The following is a 21,117-nucleotide window of genomic DNA, read 5'->3' as shown; positions in this document are numbered from 1 at the left end:
AAGAACCATACCTTGAATTCCCTATCAGTTTTCCTCTATATGGTGTGTTGTGAGTGGGGTTGGAGCAAAAATCTGGACCACCTGGGTGTCCCTGTGCTAGACGATGAGCAGATGCTACCATTAGTAACTGTAAACTCCAGAGAGTGGGACTATAAGATAAGGTTTACAAGAAAGTGGTCAGTGAGTGTATGATGCTGGTTGAAACAGAATACGTAGCCTATCAAACATCCAGCCAATAAACAGACACCAAAAACAGACTGATGCAAAAACCTAGTTTGCAAGACAGTTCATTTATTTAAGAAATCATGGCCAATGGATGTATAGAAATAAAGTGCAAAAATACCATCTCAATGCCAGCAGCAATAACACCCTGCTGTGCTGAAAACAGATGAACAGTCCTTGCAGAATGAGTTGACTTTGACAGTGAAAACCCAGAACATTGATAAAAGCCGTTCTGCTGCAACATCTAGAGACGAGATGAATTCTAATGAGGAAACAACTTTACTCTCTCAGTCTGCTCTCTGATACATTCAGTAAGTGCCACGTTTGTGTTTGGTGGCTCTTGGAAACAAAAGTTATCTGAATCCAGCAAATCTGGAAAAAAATGATAGTGAAAAGTGAAGCTTCACATAAAAATCACATTTTCATATTTAAATAGATCAATTCATTAAATATGCCAAAAGACAGGCCTTTTAAACCACGTTATACTTTAAGTATGATATAAATAATAAGGGAGAACGGGGCATCCTGGGGTTAGTTGTAACACTGGCTAAAAAGTATTGATTCAAACACAATTCAACACAATCCTATGTCATTGAAGCCAAATGAGATTTCCAAGGTGATAACTTCAGAAACCAAACACCTGAAGTGGAGTCTGGTAGCATTGTTCCTATGAGAAAACTTGCGATTCTATCCTGAAAATGTAGGTGAACTCTGGAGCATGTTAAGACTAAAATACAGGGCACATTACTGTTGAATTACTTAGTTTAACAACTATGCAAATGCAGGTCATAAAGGTAAACAATCGATCGTTTGTGCTCTGCTGGCTCCATAATAGGCCATGGTGCTTGGACCCCAATGATTGCCATTTGCAATGTAGTTCGATGGCAGAGGCCCAGTTCTGAGAGTCCATCAGCCTTACATCCACCATTGGAAAGCTAATGAAGAAGGAACTCTGAATATGAGAAAAGAAAACTTCAACACTTTTTTGCTTTAAATGTTATCTTAATTCTGATTGGTCCTTGAAAAATACAGTAGAAGGACAATACAAGAGCATCTTATAAAGGCCCCCAACTCTGGAACAAGCTTCAAGTCTCAATTTTAAATTCTACACTGAAAACTCGTTTTAGTTTAGCTTTTTTAATGAATTGTTCCCTGCAGATCTGGGGGTTCATGGGAATATGGAATTGTGGTAAACTGAGAAGCTTTCCTGCTGTTTGCACGCAATCAATCACTCAGATTCTTGATTGGTGGAGCGGATGGATGCCAGTGTTTCAGGGTGCTCCTGTGTCTGTGTTACCTTCTGGCTCTCTCCTTTTATTTAGGCTGTGACAGTCAGATCTGCTGAAGTCGTCAGCCCCACTCTTGTAATGTTCACATTATCTATTTATCTATGACTCCATAAATCCAGTCAGAACTTAATCCATCTCTTTACACTTGTCTGAGAATATGACAACCTGACACCAGACCACAGGAGGATGGGTTTCTCCCAGGGTTCCTTCCTCCAGCTTTGAGGGAGTTTTGCCTGTCTTTTGTTTCATTACTGAATATTTTTGTAAAGCTACTTTGCAACAACAAATCTCTCTACAAATAAATTTGATTATGATTTGATATCTGTTGATTGGCCAAGACATGAACTGCTGCTGTATTTGGTGAAGAGGTGGGATTGTTCCCCAGACACCTCACCCCTCCTCTTGTTTTCACTGGAAGGCTTAGTTGAAACACTGTGTACAACTAACTCCACTGTGAGTAGGCTGTACTAGCCTGGGGTGTTCTAACATTACTATTATTATTATTCAAATGATTCAGAACTGTGCTCTATTACAGCCAACAAGTCAAAGCTTAGAAAAATTCACAACACGCAACTCAAAAGCCACTTATGATGACATTAGTTATTACAGGGGTCTCTAATTTGACCCTTTTTGAGTATATAAAGAGTACTTTTTTTAATACAACATACCCATTAACCAGGCAAAGAACAGCAAATGGATCTTTGAATTGTCATGGTCCTATACAAAAACTACAGCCTTTACTAAAGAACCCTCGAAGTTGTTTTACCCTGTGCCCCACTCTCCCCTATTTGAAATCAAGTGACCAACAGGACCGCTCGGCAAGAACGGCAATCATAATCATCAGGCATCACTTGAGTTACATTTCCTAATTCTGAATGCCTTTCTTTTAGCATATCAATGACATATGATCAAGGCAAATATGTAAAATATGAATTTTATGTGAAAGTGTCCTTTAATGCCTCTTGTGGGCAAGGCAACCAGTATACATTCAATGTAAGACAGCAAAGTACATCAAGTTCTGACCTTCCCAGCCTTTTCGTGCCTTGAAATGCAGAACTAATTCAGACAGAAGCAGCATGAGGTACACGAGAGATGACCAAACCATTTAACAACATGCTCGGCTGCGTTGCTTAATCACATTTCTGTAAGCTCGGCCTGCCACAAATTAATGACACTTTCCGTTGCTTAATAACACAAAGAGCCCCACCCTTTTTAGAGCCCTCGGCCCTGTGCTATGGTACATCAGAAGCTCAGTGTTGGCGCAGGTAGCTCAGCTGTTCCTCATCATGCTTGAGAGAAGGTCATACATAGTTCAAACACAAAGGAAGTCAGGGGCAGACAGAAACACTGAGAACACGAACGCATCAGCAGGGCGCTGGAGGCAATGCTGAGTTTGGATGAACTCGAAAAGTCATTTTAAAAAACGAGGGAGTGAACAAGACATTGTCCTGACATACAGAAACGTACAAGAAAGACAAGAAGACAATAAAAAAGACATTGGAACACATCCAACATGCTGCTATCACATGCCGTGCTTCTCATACAACATTGAGAGGAGGGTGTAAAGAGCTAGGCCAGTGTCCTGATTGTAAACAAAGTATTGGCACAGACATGGGGAAAAAAAGACATGGAGTAACACAGATTTATACTTCCCTGATTGTGGCTTTAACCTACCAGGGCTGGGTTGCCCAAAAGCAGCATAGCATGAACAAAATTCTTAAAAATGGACTGAACACTCTCTCTCTACCATTCAACATGATCTAACCACTGACATGCTTTTGGGCAGCTGGTCCTGGTATGGTAATGAAATACAGCAGGCCTATTTAGTTTGTGGTGCAAAAAAAAATACAAATATTAATTAAGAATAATTAAATAACAATTTTTAAAAAATCATTTAAATAATACAAGGCTGTTGTGGCTCTAAGCAGGAGAAGGAAGGCATCTCATACCTTTCCTGATAGTGTAGTTTAGTGTGGAAACCCGTTTCTTTGACATTTGGATCTACTTTGAAATTTGATCGAGTATCTCAAAATGATAAGTAAATTATTATGTGTGCTGTTATTTTGTGTAATTTTAGATAGCAAGTCAAATTGTGTCAAATTGAGTCATTATTTTAAGATACTAAGTCAAAGTCTAAGAAAAAAAGAAGTCCAGATTTTGATACATTATGTCAATATACATTTTTATAAATATATACAAAAACATATAACAAACAAAAGAACAAAAAACATCAGGAAAACAAGTAATTATTTTAACATATTATGTAATTATTTTGAGATATTGAGTAAGATTAGTCAACATTTAAGAGATATGTTGTATATCTTGTGTGCAAACAAAAAAAACAATAAATAAATAGAAATTCTCCTCTACCTGGTGGGAATTTGCTCTCATATTTTGGACTTTAGGCCAGTGATGTGCCACTAAGTGAAAAATCCTGCTTCCTAAAATACCTTTCAGGTTATTAATCACAAACCCAGGCAACATAAAGGGAGCTTTCTGTTAGTGGATGTTAGGGATGGATAAAGCTTCAGAGCTAATCAGAACTCATCAACCCAGCAAACACCAACAACCCCGAACACCTGCATGATGAGCCATACCTGCGTGACTGCTGAGAGACCAGGACTAGAATATTTCACCCATTCACACTGTTCTAGAAATGCTCCCCCATTTGCATTGTTCTACAATGTTCTCCCACGTACTGTTCTAGAATGCCCTTCTACTAACACTGTTCTAGAATGCTCTCACAGTAACACTGTTCTGGAATGATCTCCCACTTACACTGTTCTAGAATGATCTCCCACTTACACTGTTCTAGAATGATCTCAAAGTAACACTGTTCTAGAATGTTCTCCAACTTACACTGTTCTAGAATGCTCTCCCACTTACACTGTTCTAGAATGATCTCAAAGTAACACTGTTCTAGAATGTTCTCCAACTTACACTGTTCTAGAATGCTCTCCCAGTAACACTGTTCTAGAATGCTCTCCCAGTAACACTGGTCTAGAATGCTCTCCCAGTAACACTGTTCTAGAATGCTCTCCCAGTAACACTGGTCTAGAATGCTCTCCCAGTAACACTGGTCTAGAATGTTCTCCCAGTAACACTGTTCTAGAATGATCTCCCAGTTACACTGTTCTAGAATGCTCTCCCACTTACACTGTTCTAGAATGCTCTCCCAGTAACACTGTTCTAGAATGTTCTCCCACTTACACTGTTTTAGAAGTATCTCCCAGTAACACTGTTCTAGAATGTTCTCCCAGTAACACTGTTCTAGAATGTTCTCCCACTTACACTGTTTTAGAAGTATCTACCAGTAACACTGTTCTAGAATGATCTCCCACTTACACTGTTTTAGAAGTATCTCCCAGTAACACTGTTCTAGAAGTATCTCCCACTTACACTGTTTTAGAATGATCTCCCAGTAACACTGTTCTGGAACGCTCTCTTAGTAACACTGTTCTGGAATGATCTCCCAGTAACACTGTTCTAGAATGATCTCCCACTTACACTGTTCTAGAATGATCTCAAAGTAACACTGTTCTAGAATGATCTCCTAGTAACAATGTTCTAGAATGCTCTCCCACTTACACTGTTCTAGAATGCTCTCCCAGTAACAATGTTCTAGAATGTTCTCCAACTTACACTGTTCTAGAATGCTCTCCCAGTAACAATGTTCTAGAATGCTCTCCCACTTACACTGTTCTAGAATGCTCTCCCAGTAACAATGTTCTAGAATGTTCTCCAACTTACACTGTTCTAGAATGCTCTCCCAGTAACACTGTTCTAGAATTATCTCCCAGTAACACTGTTCTAGAATGATCTCCCAGTAACACTGTTTTAGAATGATCCAGTACCCAGTACACAGAATGTACTCACATTTCTACTGCACTAGAAAGAGCCCACTGTTGTGCAATGCTGTCTACAAACATACTGTTCTAGAAATGTTCCCCCATTTGCAATGTTCTACAATGTTCTCACATTTCTACTGTGCTAGATAGATCGAGAACTGTTGCAGGATGTTCTTATATTGCAGAATATTCTCCATATTGTAGAGTGTTCTATTAATTCCACATTGTCGTAGTATGTTCTCCCAGTAAAATGTTCTCCCAGTAGAATTTTCTCCAGTCAGTTCTAGAATGTTCCACAATTCTATTTCTAGGACGCTCTTATTGTGGAACAGTAGGATGTTGAGGTTTGCTGGGGAATACTGTGCTGTTGTGCCGTGGCCTTTAAAAAGCTAGTTTAACCAAACAGTGCGAACCATGAACACATGTTCTAAAAGATGGAACCCTTTACATGGGGAGAGTGAACCATAGTCTTTCTGATAGGCCGTTCAGACAAAGGAAGATTAATGAAGCAAAAATGGTTCCTATACAATACACAATGTGAGCCTTCTAGACTTCAAGTTTAAACAGAGTGAAGCACAAAAGCACAGACAGAAGCAACACTGCGGCCGGGCTAGCTGGACCTTCACAGTGTACACAGTCGGAGTCTCACTATGAACAGATCCATGTTTAAGCTGCTCAGGTTATGTTTTTATACCATATAACTGTTCATACTACTCCTTACATGTGCCTAGACCAGCTTATCAAAGCTTTTCTGAAGAAGCATGCTGAAGTTTTAACTACTCACTGTCTATATCTGTAAACCACTTTAGTATAATTAGCCTGGTTGAACTATACTATACCTTTAACCTAACCCACCTCTAAGCTCATCCTTGCAACTCGCAAAAAGGCTTTCCTGACAGACTCAAATGTGTTAGTGCTGTTTTTAAGGCAGTGCAGAAAACTGAAATGTCCATTTTTTCATAGTGGTGGATTTTGTATGGCTGATATGTAAATTATATGGTCAATGAATGTGATTAGAAAAGCACTTTAAATCAGAATGCCCAAGCGGTGAGTGGATTTCCACCTCACTCTAAAATATGGCTCCTCAAAATGAAAGGGAAAATTCAAGCAACTGCATGAAGTAATCCTCCTAAATGAACCCAGCATGGCTATGAATTAAAAGGCAACTGATGAGGCAGCAAACAGAGCAGAAACTGGCTCTTCTTAGTGGTATCTGTGGCTGAAATGATCCTGGTTTAAATGTCTGCAATAGTTTCTATTATAAAGACATCATAAAAAATAATAAATTACACACAAAACAAAGATGGTCAAAACAACTGAAAAGACAAATTCACAAACAGGACCTGAGCTAATCCATATGTTTACGATCGCTGCAGTTTATCCAGTTTAGTACGGACCTGAATGAAGGCTGAAGAGCGTTCAGTTTTAACATTCACATATTTCAGTTTGAAAACACACAAAAAATGACAGCAAAGGACAGATCGTAAATCAGAAATGTGATACAAAAGGTGTACACTACCTTTCAAAAGTCTGGAATCACTCATTCTAGTATTTAGCTTTGTGTTTTTGTACATATGAATAACTTCTATAGTGTAGATTTTAAAAATGATAAACAGAGAAGGTATTTTTAAGAATATTTTACTTAATATTTACAGTATGTTAGAAATAACTGGGAATTCTAAAATGATAAATGATATAAAGCTCAAAAGCAGTCTTAGGACACAATTTATGTCTTGTTTATTTATCACTTTCCAAGCTAAAATGTTTCATTGGTATGCATCATAAATGTGCTAAAAACAGGCAATAATGTACTAAAAGTACTCAATAAAAGTACTTAAACTTTAGTGGAACCTATAGGTGAGTATTTAATATCATCACTCGTTATATTTATCTTAATACAGTAGCGATGTTTGCTGTGATGCACAGAGATAAAAAAAAGTTAGGCTGAGTGTGTGAATTTATCAATCATCATCAAGATTTGCTTTTATTTATTTATTTATATATTTTTTTGCATGACTGTGTGGTCTAGCCCCAGATTTTACTTCTTCATCTTGAAAAAGGCAACATTTCCAAAAGAGAATACCTTAACCTTTAATGGAAGTCAATGCAAAAGTCATATTAGGGCATTTCTATTTTTTAAGAACAACTGCCAGATTCAAAGCATGTCAAAAAAAAGTATCTGTAGGCACACAATCTTTCAACAAGTTTCTCTAATGTAATATCTTCCAGAATGATCTCAGGTTTAAACATAATGTGAGTGTATGTATGTGACGAGGGCTTACTTAAAAGTTTATAGTTTGCTACCGTTCAGCTGGAACCAAAGTATTAACTGATGGTCAAAATGTAGTGAGAATAATGTGCTTTTGAATAAGAAAAAGCATTTCCAGAATACATTCAAAAGATAAATAACTGTAAAGCAAAGTAATGATGACTACCATGTCCTAAGACTACTATTGAGCACCACGTGATGCACTTATCATATTAGAATTACTATATGTCAAGTTATCTGCCTCCAAATGCAATCATCACTTTGAAGCAAACAGACATTGTTTTAGATGTTCTACAGATTTCATAGTGAATTTAGAATCATCTACAGTCTCTCATTATTATGGATGCATTTTGTTTATTGATTCATTTTTTAACATTGTAATTTGCTTTAAATCTGTGGAACTGCACAGAAAGAGCATATTACAGCTTATTTTATAGGTTTACCTGCAACCAAATGTTTTTTTTATTGAAAACGTTGATTACAATCATTTGAACAGTGATTCCAAGCTTTTGAATGGTACTATAGGAAGAGGCATCTTATGCAGAAAAAAGTCTTATTACGAGCTATGAGGTTAACACTGTAAAGTTTTAGGTAGTTTTCTTTGATCTGAGCACAGTGCAGTCATACTTTAGATCTATTTCGGTCTGATTTCAGGATGGAGGTTCAAAAAAAGGTTAAAAGAAAAATTCCAGCATTTTTCAACCTAATGTCTATATGCCACATTTGGCATATCAAAGCTGTTTACACAGTGATTTTACACATTTTCTCTGTAAGGAACTAAACACTGGTGACTCTAAATACACACTGGAGGCTCATGGGAATTTGCTGAAATGTAAATATTCATGTATTGTTAGAATGTAACAGGTATAGTATTTTAATATGAGTTACACACCAATCAGCCATAACCTAATATTGAGTAGGCCCCCCTCGTGCCACCAAAACAACTCTGACACATTGTGGCATGGACTCCACAATACTCCTGAAGGTGTCCTTGTGGTATCTGCCACCAAGACGTTAGCAGCAGCAGATCCTTTAAGTCCTGTAAGTTGTGAGGTGGGCATCTAGGTGCCCATGACCCTGTGGCCAGTTCAGTAGTATTCCCTCCCTGGACCACCTTTGGTAGGTATTGACACTGCTGCCTGCCTGATGTTTTGGAGATGTTCTGACCTCATCTAGTTTGGCTCTTGTCAAAGTGTCTCTGATTCTTATTGTTAAGCTTGCCCATTTTTCTGCTTCCACCACATCACCTTCAAGAATCCTGACAGGTGCCACTGTAACCAGATAATCAAATGTTGTTTGCATCATCTGTCAGTGGTTTTAATGTAACGGCTGATTGGTGCATTATAATGTTACTACTAGAGGATTTTCTGTTCTTTTCCAAGTACAGGAGAAAGGGTTGAAATGCTTGTCCATGGTAATCAACCACATGATCCAGGCTGAGAAACACTGGAGTATTCCTTTCAATACCATGTTTTTGGTGTAAATAACCACAATAACTGCATGTGTGGACGTATACACTGTACAATAAAGCGTATGAGTACATGTGTGTATGTGAGTCTGCTTAAGACGGAGTAAGCCCCGGGCTGGTCATATCTGTGGTCGGACTTGCCAGATACTCGCTGGACTTCAAGCTGGCCAGAGACTTGTAGCTAGCCACTGACGTTAGAGACCCACACAATCCTCTGAGAGACGGCGTGTCCTCTTTGCCTGTAAATGCAAGAACACACACACACAAACACGTTCACTACATCATCTCTTAAGAGAGTGCACAGAGATAGACATCACACCTCTCTGAAATGGAATTAATTTGGTTACCCCGACCTTATTTCAGAGTTTTAATGGGATAATAAGTCACAGACAGCTGGCAGTGCAGCAGTGAACGCTTCTGATAAGGTGTGTAATAAAGAGTCTAATATTGACAGAGGATGAAGTCTAGACACTGATGTTCTTTCTGTGCCTCAAAAAGCATTCAAACTTCTATCAGATTCATTGGGATTACTTACCGTGACAAATAAACATATTACACCCCCGCAGTGTCCCTAAAAGGAGATTTTACAAGACTTTTGGGTCAAAGGATGGTAGTAAATTAATCATTTTTAATAAACTGTTACGATGTTGAGGTGAGAGATAATTTCTTGGAATGACAGATAAGTGCCCAATGAAAAAATACAGGGCCTATAAAAGTATTCACCCCCTTAGATGTTTTCCCCTTTCAGCTTTCATAAAAAACAATTACATCAATTAAATCACATTTAATGTAAAAGAAGTGATCTATATAAAATATTAAATATAAATATTGATCCTCTTAAAGTAACTGACCAAGCAGAGTGCTGTGAACATGTCTCAGGTGATAAAGTTCAGTCTAGTACAAAGACACCTGTCTGGAAGGTCCAGTCACTGGTTAATCAGTATTTCTGGCTACAAATACTCCAGACAAAAGAACACTTTACACAATACAGAGAACAATGCTATTGATGAGCACAAGTCAGGGGATGGAGACGCTGAACATCCACTGCAGGTCAGTTAAATCCATCATTAAGAAATAGAAGGAATATGGCACATGTGTAAATCTGCTTAGAGCAGGACATGTTCACAAACTGGGACAGTGACAGTGCAAACATGAGACCAGTGAGGAAGGCCACAAAGACGCCTAGGACTACTCTGAAGGAGTTAAATTGATGCTGCCACCACCATGCTTCACATTTGTGGTCATGTGCAATGTTTTGTGTCCACTAAACATAGCATCTAGTCTGATGGTCAAAAGGCAGAATTTTCCAGTCTTCTTCCAGTAGACTTTGGAGTCCTTGAAGAACCTGGGTAACCGCTGCCGTATCCAGAGTCTTCCCAATATCAGCCGCTGAAGCTTTTAACTCCACATACAGTACGAATCTGTTTTTACATTGAGTTTAATAAGTTTTGTTCTCATGAATTCTTAAAAGCCAAATTATATTGAGCATGATTCCATTTATCAGCAAGAAAAGGGAAAAACAAAAAAAAGCCAACCTGTCTCATCCTGATCAATTCTAAACACCATCTCACGTCATTACCTCAGCCATGTGTTTATATATAGCAGTGCCATTTATGCAGCTGGCTGCCAACCCACTCAGGGAATTATGATCAGCTCCTCTTAATCTCATCATCCTCTGTAACGGATACTGCAGTTCCTTTGTGGAGAATGATGCCCCTCTGTCTTGTCAGATGAATGCACTAACACACACACACACACACACTCACACACACACAACCGTACCTTCCCTGTGCCAGTGTGTGAGCCCTGCTTTGCTATCCAGACTACGTGTTTGTGTGTGTCCTGGGTCCAGAGATAACTGAGAGAGGCTCATGTCAGTGGAAAGCTGGTCCAGACTCGGAAAGCTTTTCCTGTGAAGGCATACAAACGCACACAGAAATTATGCCGCAGTTCCTTTTCCGAGAATAGTGAGACACACAGACAAAAACAACTGCATACACCATAACATCCTTACCCAGAGAAATGGCTTGGTTATGAAGCTCAGGAGAAATGGATGTGTTGGGTTGGCTAACTTCTTACTTGACAGCCTCACAAGCACCCAACATGTCCACTTGACAAAAAAATGAATTCATAACTGAGTCTTTTCTCTGGGTAAAGATGGTCTGGTGTTGGTTTCTGTTTAATTTACCCCTCCTGATCTAAAACATACAAGTGTAACTATCAAGCATGGTGGAAGCAGTGTCATGGGCTTGCATGGCTGTTTCTGTAATTGGGCTAATAATTGTTGGTCATTAATTTAGTCATTTCCCATTCTCACCCACTAGTTAGATTGTGTAACTCATGGTAGCGAATAATTAGTTCAGAAGTCTACAGAATTTTTTCTGTCAATTTATAGACAAACTTCCAAAACTCAGGGCAAACTTCATTGTGCAGCGAGTCAATAACCCAAAAACACACTGCCAACACAACAAAGGACTATATCCAGGGAAGAAATGGAAGGTTTTAGATGAAGAACAAGCCAAATCACCAGACCTTAACTCAACTGAGCAGGCATTTTACCTCCTGGGGAGGAAATTGAAGGGAGAAACCCTCCAAATGAAACAACAATGGAAGGAAGCAGTGAAAAACCCGGGAAGCCGGGAAAAACATCAAAACAGAAGAATAGCTTAGTGATGTTAGTGGGCTGCCAGCTTGATGCTATTATTGCAAGATAGGAATATAGAACCAAATATTAAGTGTCATTTTTATAGCAGAGCCTCTCTATAAGAACTGGTGTTCTACTTTGAGGTAGCTTTTATTTCTTTTGCTGTTCATAGATTTATCCAGAGGTCTTCAGCATGCACGGCAGGATTCACAACAAGGCCAATGCTGCAATAATAATTAACCAGTGGTAAACCGTGCAGCCCTCACACATGCAAACACACTTGTCATTACTATTCCCATCCATTTCCCTCCTCAACCCAAATTCATTTTAGTGAGACACTTCAGCCTGTGCAGAATTCCAGCACTGGATTATTACAGTGAACTCGACAGCTGCACATCACCACCCCCAATCAATTTCTGATTCAAGGAATGCCTCAGACTGTAGAAACTTAACTGGGGCAATGTCTGTTTCAGCCATAATAACTGCAAAAATCTCTCTCCTCTTCAGATGACAGAGCAGAGGCATTTTAAATACAACACACAAAAAACACATTAAAACACAGAAGGGGAACAGAAAATTAAATAGATCCATACTCTTCCCATGGCCCAGTGCGCTTCTGGTAGAGGAGTGTGTCCAAGGCAACAGCGTTGGTGTCCAAGGTGCCAGGAGAGGGCCACTGATTGGTCAGGTGAGATGTGAGCTCCTGTCTGGAGCGTAGGTCGTGGTTCTTTAGTACAGTTCTGCTGACATTCAGAAAACACAAACACACACACACACAAACAAAAAAGAAGCGCTCTCAGTCATGATTATGTGTCTTTTTCTTGACCTAAAAGATATAAAAAGCAAAAACAAGCATCAGTATTCCTCCAGATTCCTCCAGAACAGTCCAGATTTTGCTTTCTTAGTTTTAAACTGGACCAAAAACTAAAAAGGGGGGAGGGAGACCAAGACAAGGGTGAGTCTAATTGGGCCAAGTCCAGGTAAAGACTTTTAAAGAGCGTTAAGACAGAGTCATGGATTAGTCTAAAGCAGGCCTAGACCAAGTCAAGGCTGAGTCTAAAGGGGATGGAGACCAAGTCAAGACACAGTCCAACAGGGGCTGGGACCAAGTAAAGCCACAGTCTAAAGGGAACGAAGACCAAGACAAGGCTGAGTCTAAAGGGGCCAACACCAGGTCAAGGTGGAGTCTAAAGAGGATGAAGACTAAGTCAAGACACATTCGAACAGGTGCCAAGATCAAGTCAAGGCTGAGTTTAAAGGGGGCCAAGACCCCTGGCTGAGACTCCACAGGACAGGACTTTAATGTCCTGACTGCTCAAATTATAATTTGCATGATGCTAATTGACCATGTATAGGCTTAGGAACGAAATGAGCCTTATAGCTCTAGTGCCAAACTATAGGACGGTACAGTAAATTAAATTTTCCACTAAACTATTGATTTAAAATGATAAAGTGACAGTAATACAAGGCGTTTCAGACATGTATATGTTTCAGAAATGTAACTACAGAGTACGGCGTAACCCGCCCACCATCCTTTCATAAAGCACTTATCACCCAGCAGAAAGCTGGTCTGGAGTGCACTTATGCAAGTAGTGCTGAACACTTCAAGGACAGTAAATAGCGCCGAATAAGCGTGATGTTTACGGGATTGCAATCAGCAGGCTGAGAAAAGCACTTAGTGGTCTTGTTTTAGAGGACCATCTTTGACCTCAGTCTTTTTAAAGAGGTGGTGGCGTCTTGCAGTGAAGAAGTGAAGAAGATTTAGTTTCTTAGAGGAAAATACTGGAGGAATGCAAAGCTGCAAGCAAAGAGACCTCCAAAAGCACAAAACCATGAATCAGCAGTGAAATGCTGGCCTGTCTGCGCAAGACAAACTGCAGGCTGCCCAGGCTTCATTAATAATACAGGCCACCACTGGAGCTGTGAAGTGCCTGCTTTCCTCTGTGCTAGCACATTTGGACATGCACACTGGGAACTGAAGCACATTAACATTATAATCTCTAACCATTATGACTCTTCTGTTTAGCCCTATGGGCTGCTTACAAATAGGGCAGACAAGTGCTTTGCTGTCACCTGATTACAAATGAATATGACCCCAGAACGGTGTGTTGTGTAATCTGCTGGGGACTGCTTGTGCAAATAAAGTAACTTTGAGAGTTATGCAATGCGCAGACTATGTATCAGCAGTATTCGGCAAGTCAGAGACCACTGTTCATTTCATTTCCACTCAGAACAGCCATTAAGTACAAGTTATTCATTTTCCAGCATCAAAGTAGAAAATATACAGTACTGTAGAGAGGGTTTAGGCACCAAAGCACATTATTTAAAAGCATTTCTCTCAGTAATTAGAGAGTTTCTGCTAGTAAAAACACCAGATCCCGTTGGAAAAGATGGAAATAAACAGACACAGTAAAAAGAAACAAGAATTTCTCATTTTGAAGAAAGTAGGTGAGCTCTTGTGAGCTAGTCTGAAGCTTGCTGCCAGATTTCTCCTGAATGTCCCCGGCCAGCGCCACATGAATGTGTTCAATTCAATCACCAGCTCACCTAATTGTTGGATGATAACTCGAAATACTACTAAATACAGTAAGTAAAACTACTGTAAAACTTTAATATAATAAAATATAATAATAAAATAAGTACTAAATAAATAAACTCTTACTGCCCAGATTTAGATGCACGTAGGTGCACCTTTGCACAGCAAATTTACAGTGTGTATGTATGTTTTCACTGCACGGATGGGTTAAAAGCAGTGGCCAAAATCATTACAATGCCAGGCATGAGCTAGAGGGGTAAAACGCTTTCCAGCATTGAGCTGTGGAGCAGTGGAACTGTGTTCTCTGGAATGATGGTGCTCCATCAAATACTTTTAGGATGAGTTGGGGATGAGTTGGGTTTGTGATCATCCAACATCCTGACCTCACTTACAGTCTGTTTGTAAATCCTCACAGCAATTTTCCAAAATCTTGAAGATAGCATTTTCTAGACAGTAGAGACAGTTCTGCCAATTGGTTTCCCAATATTTTTGTCCATATAGTGTATACAAATATAACGTAAGAGTTACTTAAAACTGGTACCGATTACTGATTACAGTAAGAACTGTAATCTAGAACATAATCCAAAGGATTGCTATAGTTGTCAGTGAGGAAGCAAATCCTTTTGACACTTCTTTAATTGCTGGAACCCAATTATCCAGTTAGCTTGGTTGCTGCAATGCCAACCATAGAAACCACAAACAGAGGAAAATACATTTTGCCTTTTTTCCATCCCATAAATGTCTTTTTGTGTGCAGGTAAGGCTTGAATGTAATCCTGCTAGTGATCACCTTATTTTTCTAATGTATTTTTAATCAAATGAATAACCAAATAAACTGAATACAGTTCCCTATTTGTATCCTGATTACATACTTGCTATATGTATTTTGTAACTACCTAGCCCTGCTTATAATCAATCATAATAATGGGACTAATAAAGGATTATCTTATCTTATCTTATTCAATGAAACAGGATATCATTTCCGGACCAGAATAAAAGCTACTCTGAGCTTTTTCAAATCTTTAAAAAGTCTGTTTTGAATGCCTATATTACACCACTATGCAAACCGTTCCTCAGGTTGTTTTTTTGTGTATTCAATGTATTTTTTAATCATTAACAAGAGTACTTAATTATTTTACCTCCTACCATCTGGGAGAGAGAACAAGAACATTCATGCCAGAACCGGTAGGCTCAGGGCCAGCTTCTTCCCGGCAACCATCAATTTGCTGAACTCCACATTACGACGTTAGGGCACTCTACTCTTTATTCTCTGTTATATCCCTCCCTAATGGAGCGAATACTCTACTTAATACTCATCAATATACATATATGAGTATATCATACATACATACATACATACATACATACATATACACACACACACACACACACACACACATTCTTTTTATCTTGTAACAAATTGACAGAAATCAACCATTCTTTATGGGTCATTGTCTTGTTGCATCACCCAACATCTCTTAAGCTTGAGGACAGACTGCTGTATTTACATTCCCTTATAAAATATACTGAAACACTTCTGAATTCATTGTTCCCTCACTGCGTCCAGACTCTGAGGCAGCAAAGCAGCGCTTCATAGCAGGGGTGAGGTTTTGAACCCCGTTGTTGTTCAGCGTTATTTAATAGTGGACACATGAACAAAAAATGTTGGCAAATTGTTGAATCTTCTGTGGGTCTGTTGCTGTAAGTCTATGGTTCCCTTTACCCTTATTAGGCACTGATTCACCAAACCAGTTGTTGGATGATAATTCAAAATACTACTAGACACAGTGAAGTAAAACTACTGTAAAACATTAATATTAAAATACTAAGTAAATAAACTCTTACTGCCCAGATAGAACAGTAAAGACAGATTTAATTTTCATAGATGCCTAAAACCTTTGGCACAGCAATTTTACAGTGTGCATGTAGGTTTTCACTGCACGGATGGGTTAAAAGCTGTGGCCAAATTTACCTTAATGCCAGGCATGAGCTAGAGGGGTAAAAAGCCCTCCAGCATTGAGCTGTGGAGCAGTAGAACCGTGTTCTCTGGAGTGCTCCATCCAGTACTTTTAGAAAGGGTTGGGGATGAGTTGGGTTTGTGATCATCCAGCAATGCCCCAAAACCTTGTAGAAATTCAGAAATTTAGAAAATCTGACCTTTAAACCATTATTGCATTCCTCTAACTGCAATAAAGTAGGTTTCTGACTGATCAATTAGCAGACCAAAATAATTCTACGTTTAAATAATAAAACAGATTAATGTATTCATCAAATTATCCATCCATAAAAATCCATCACTCTAGCCCTTCTCTCTTCCTTTACTCTTTCTCTCCTTTGCGTCTCCTCAACCCTGCTGTTACCTCCCGCAATACTCTCCCTACGTCAACACGTTGATGAATTTGTGTTGCCATAGCAGCTTTATCTTAAGGCGAGATAAGAGCGTCTCTGTGGTCAGGACGCGTTTCCGCTGCAGGATTGAACAGCGTGCATTAACATTCTCAAAGGAGTAAACATGCTAAAACAAGGAGCTCTTATAGTCATTTTCTGCCTTATTCACCAACACCACACAAACAGCAGCCCCCTTTACACAGGCAGATTTTTCCCATCAAAGCCTAAAAGTCATCTTCTTATAAATTGGAAGGCTAAAGGAATGTTTCTGGTAGCCGTGGAAGTCACCATTCTTACACTACACTTCTTAAATGGCTCTTTGAGCAATGCCATAGAAGAACAACATTTTTGGGTTCATAAAGAACCATGTTCGTGATAGAGGGGTGTGTGTGTGTGTGTGAAGAACCTTTGCTTGATGTAAAGGTTCTTTACCAATTTAAAGATTCTGCACATCTCGATTACAAACAAGGTTCTTTGTTGAACCAATAGGGGTTTTTCCATGGCACTGCTCAAAGAACCATTTGAAGCAGCTGTATTTTTTTGTGTGTATCCCAATTTGATAAAAAACAGAGGGCAAAATGATTACAAAGAAATGGGAAGCTGCTCTCTAGAAAGCTGCTGTGCAGTTTATACTTATTATAGTAGATACTATATTGTAGGACTTTACCCATCACTGTATAAAAACAGCCTGTTTGCTTGAGATCTTATGTACAGATGCTCATTAAAGTTTCATCAGAAAGACACAGTGGTCCATGTGATATTTTTACGATGGGCATAACCTCACCCTTATTGCCTGGTGGGCAAGGGGTTTTTAATGATTAACCAATAGCGTGTTTAATAGCCTATTATTTATTATGTGAGTAGTGGTCACAGCCAAGCATTTTTAGACACATTTTAGACACTCATTAAACAAAGCACTTTTTACAGACACTTTAACTTCCACCCATTCAAAGCATGGATTTACGAAACCACCACCCAACACTCTATACACTTTCATGTACAGTTCATGGCATAACATTAACAACAGCTGCCCAATATTAAGCAGGTCCTCCATGTGCCACCAAAACAGATCATCCGAGGCATGGAGTCCCCAAAATCTTTGAAGGCGTCCTGTGGAATCTGGCACCAAGACATAGCAGCAGATCCTTTAAGTCCTGTACATTGGGAGGAGGGGCCACCATGGATCATATTAATGAGCCTTAGGTGCCCATGAACCTGTCCCTGGTTCACTGGTTGTCCTTTCCCACTAAACACAATCTGCCTGATGATTCTGAACCAGAACATCACAGATTTTTATACTTTTTTTCCCACATTTAACACACTGACTTCAAGAACTGAGTGCTCACTTGCTGCCTAATTTATCCATCCTTTGACAGATTTCACTGCAGATGAAGATAATCAATGTTCTTTACTTCAGCGGTCTTAATGTTATGGTCGATCAGTCATTACTTCCAAGTCATTAACACAAAGTTTCACTTACTTTTTCTAGCCTGCACTGTGGATGTTTACTCAATGTGTTCAATAAAGAAACGTGACTGTTGAGTGCTATTGCTTTAGTGTACTTTTAGTGACTGTGTTTGCCTATATTTGTGACTTAATGATAAGGATCAGACCACTTTAAATAGTAATTACTGCAGAAATCAAGCAGTGTTTTCATAAATTTGATTTTAAAAAATCAGAACATATTCCCTTGCTTACATTATCTCAATAGATCCCAATGTATCGCACCTGTAAAACCCATACTTCAGCCATTACCTTACTTTCACTTACTTTTCTAGCCTGCACCATGGATGTTAACTCAATGTGCTCAATAAAACACATGATACAAGCAACCGTTTAAGTGTTATTGCACATTTAATTATTAATTAATGCAGAAATCATGTGTTTTCTTAAATGTGATTTTAAAAAATCTGAACGTACCCCCTTGCTTACAGTTTTGCAATGTATTGTAATATATAGAATCTTGACCCCTGTATTATGATACTTATTGTATCAGAAGGTTATTGCCAATACACAGCCCTACTGAATAACATTTTCATTCCAAACACAACAGAAACCTAAAATTAGCTTCCTTTAACCTGACATTTCAGCAGGCCAATGGAAGCAGGATGCAGTCAAATTCAAGACAAGACAACCATATTTACCATTTTTGTTGGACACAGGTGGAATTTGGCCTTCGCTATTAAAGGATAAAAAGGATAAAGGATAAAGGTGCACGTATTCGTCACTGTACAGTGTGGACTGTACAGCGAAATGTGTCCTCCGCATTTAACCCATCTGGTAGTGAACACACTCACACACACACACGTGTTAGGGGCAGTGAGTACACACACACACCCAGAGCGGTGGACAGCCAACTCCAGCGCCCGGGGAGCAGAGAGGGTAAAGGGCCTTGCTCAAGGGCCCAACAGTGGCAGCTTGCCGAGCCCGGGAATCGAACCCACAACCCTGTTATCGATATCCCGGCGCTCTAACCGCTGAGCCACCACTGCCCCCCATCCATGCAGTGAACACACACATACACACTAGTGACAAAACACAGACACTGTGACAGTGAGCACACATGCCCGGAGCGGTGGACAGCAACCATTGCAGAGAGAGTGAAGGGCCTTGCTCATGGGTCCAACAGTGGCAGCTTGTCAAGCTTGGGTATCGAACCCTCAACCCTGTCCTCAATAGCCCTGTGCTCTAACCACTGAGCCACCACTGGTTTTTAACTGCTGCAGACTACAACTTGAGCAATTACCCTCTGTCTCTGCAAGCGTGTCCCTATGATCGTGTCCCCTTTGTTTTTCTTGGGTGTTTGAATGGGACTGCGTGCATGTAGCTGTGCTCTGTTATCTCATTTGAAATGTCACACTGTCTTCATCAAATGTGGCCAGGACAGGCAATACACCAAAAGACGCACTTACTGTGTCTGAATCATCACAGTCTGTTGCATCAGACTAAACAAACCATCACACTCTGACCACAAAGCCACGTGCTGAAGCCACGTGCTGAAGCCACGTGCTGAAGTCATGTGTACTGTTAGACAATCAGCATTATTAAACTCAGGAGACTGAATCTACGGCACTGGATACAGGCAACAGAAGTGTATGCACTCACAGTTGGTCTTGTAGCTCCAGTATGATGTACTCCAGCTGTTCCTTCTCCAGTTTGTGGCTGATGTCGGCCTCTGTGAAGCGCTGCAGTAGTGCTTTATTCTGGGAGACGGACTCAGAGAGCTGAGTTTCTCTCAAACGCACCAGCTCCTCCAGATAACCCTGTGAACACACACAAAACCACAGGGTTGTTTTATACAACAACAGAATGTGGGATTATACAGGTATTTATATGCAGGTTAGGAGAATGCAGCTAGAAGAACACGGTTCAGTTGCTGACTTTGTTCTGAACTCTGAACACTGTATGGATTTGTTCAGTTCATCCAGCTGCTCACCTGATTTACTTCCATTAGAGACCGATTAGATTAACCAAGTTTTGGGTGAAAACCGGAAATACTGGGCTTCCACAAGGAGAGCCTCATGGGAGATGTGATGTGGTGCTCATGATACACTATATGTCCAAAAGTTTGTGGACACCCCTTTTTTATGAATGCATTCAGCTACTATAAGTTGCTGGTCTACACAGCATCTGCACAACTTGTCTAGTCCCTGTACAGAAGTATTGCCAATAGAACAGTACTTGCAGTGGAATTGTGTTCCAAGACTTTTGGGATGAGTTGGGGAGTTGGGGATGAGGTGGGGTGGTGATCATACCTCCTTGACACCATAACACCCTGACCTCACTAATGCTCTTGTTGCTAAGTGCAATTAAATCATCACAGCAATGTTCCAAAATCTAGTAGAGAGCCTTCCCTGGACAGTAGAGAGGGTTACTCCAACAAAATAATGAAAAACTTTTTAAAACGTTTTAATAGCCTTGATTTTAAAAGAAACAATGAATAAGCAGGTGTCCCAATCCTTTGTCCAGACAGTAAATCAATGGGTAACTTGATGTCTCCTGAAAACGTACTATTCATGGTTCATTTAGAGCTTCTATAGTATACTCAATTCACAACACTGACATAACTGTGCCATAAACATGACATGAAATATGACAGATAGTGTTCAGTGATATAACAGTGTTGTGTTTCCCTTTCTGGTCATTGCTGTAACTGATACTATAATGTTTGGTGCCATGACTTTAAATTAGCATGTCACATAAACTACAAGAACAAGAATAAACTACAAGAAAGTAACAATGGCATGACACTGTCACATTACCAGACATATTCAGTCATAACAACTAATGGCCACTATATGACACTCCTAATGTCACAGTTGTAAAGTCATGTACAACAGTACAGTGAGAATACTACAGAATGGCCGCAGTTTAGCATACTTTATTTACTCTTTTTCTGTGATAACTGTCAATTACTATTCTTGGGCTCTGAGTGACCCAGTAGTCTTGAGTTC

The 21,117-nt window shown here is 39.6% G+C and overlaps 1 protein-coding gene across 2 annotated transcripts in view; it reads right to left on the bottom strand.

Annotated features, from left to right (window-relative positions):
- Positions 1-271: 271 nt before the first annotated feature.
- Positions 272-21,117, bottom strand: part of rundc3b (RUN domain containing 3b) — a 46,882-nt gene continuing 26,036 nt past the window's right edge. Inside the window, exons 8-11 of one of the 2 annotated variants that reach the window (XM_072692272.1) lie at positions 19,769-19,926; positions 12,334-12,483; positions 10,879-11,006; positions 272-9,335 (exon numbers count right to left, since the gene is read on the bottom strand). In XM_072692272.1, coding sequence (XP_072548373.1) covers positions 9,190-9,335; positions 10,879-11,006; positions 12,334-12,483; positions 19,769-19,926 — 582 coding nt within the window. In that variant the 3' untranslated portion in view covers positions 272-9,189. The remainder of the gene's footprint in view (positions 9,336-10,878; positions 11,007-12,333; positions 12,484-19,768; positions 19,927-21,117) is intronic. The other variant, XM_072692273.1, reaches the window with a different exon arrangement.

Source organism: Salminus brasiliensis, chromosome 1, assembly GCF_030463535.1.
Source record: "Salminus brasiliensis chromosome 1, fSalBra1.hap2, whole genome shotgun sequence".
NCBI classification, from domain to species: Eukaryota; Metazoa; Chordata; class Actinopteri; order Characiformes; family Bryconidae; genus Salminus; species Salminus brasiliensis.
This window is presented reverse-complemented; position numbering and strand designations above follow the sequence as displayed.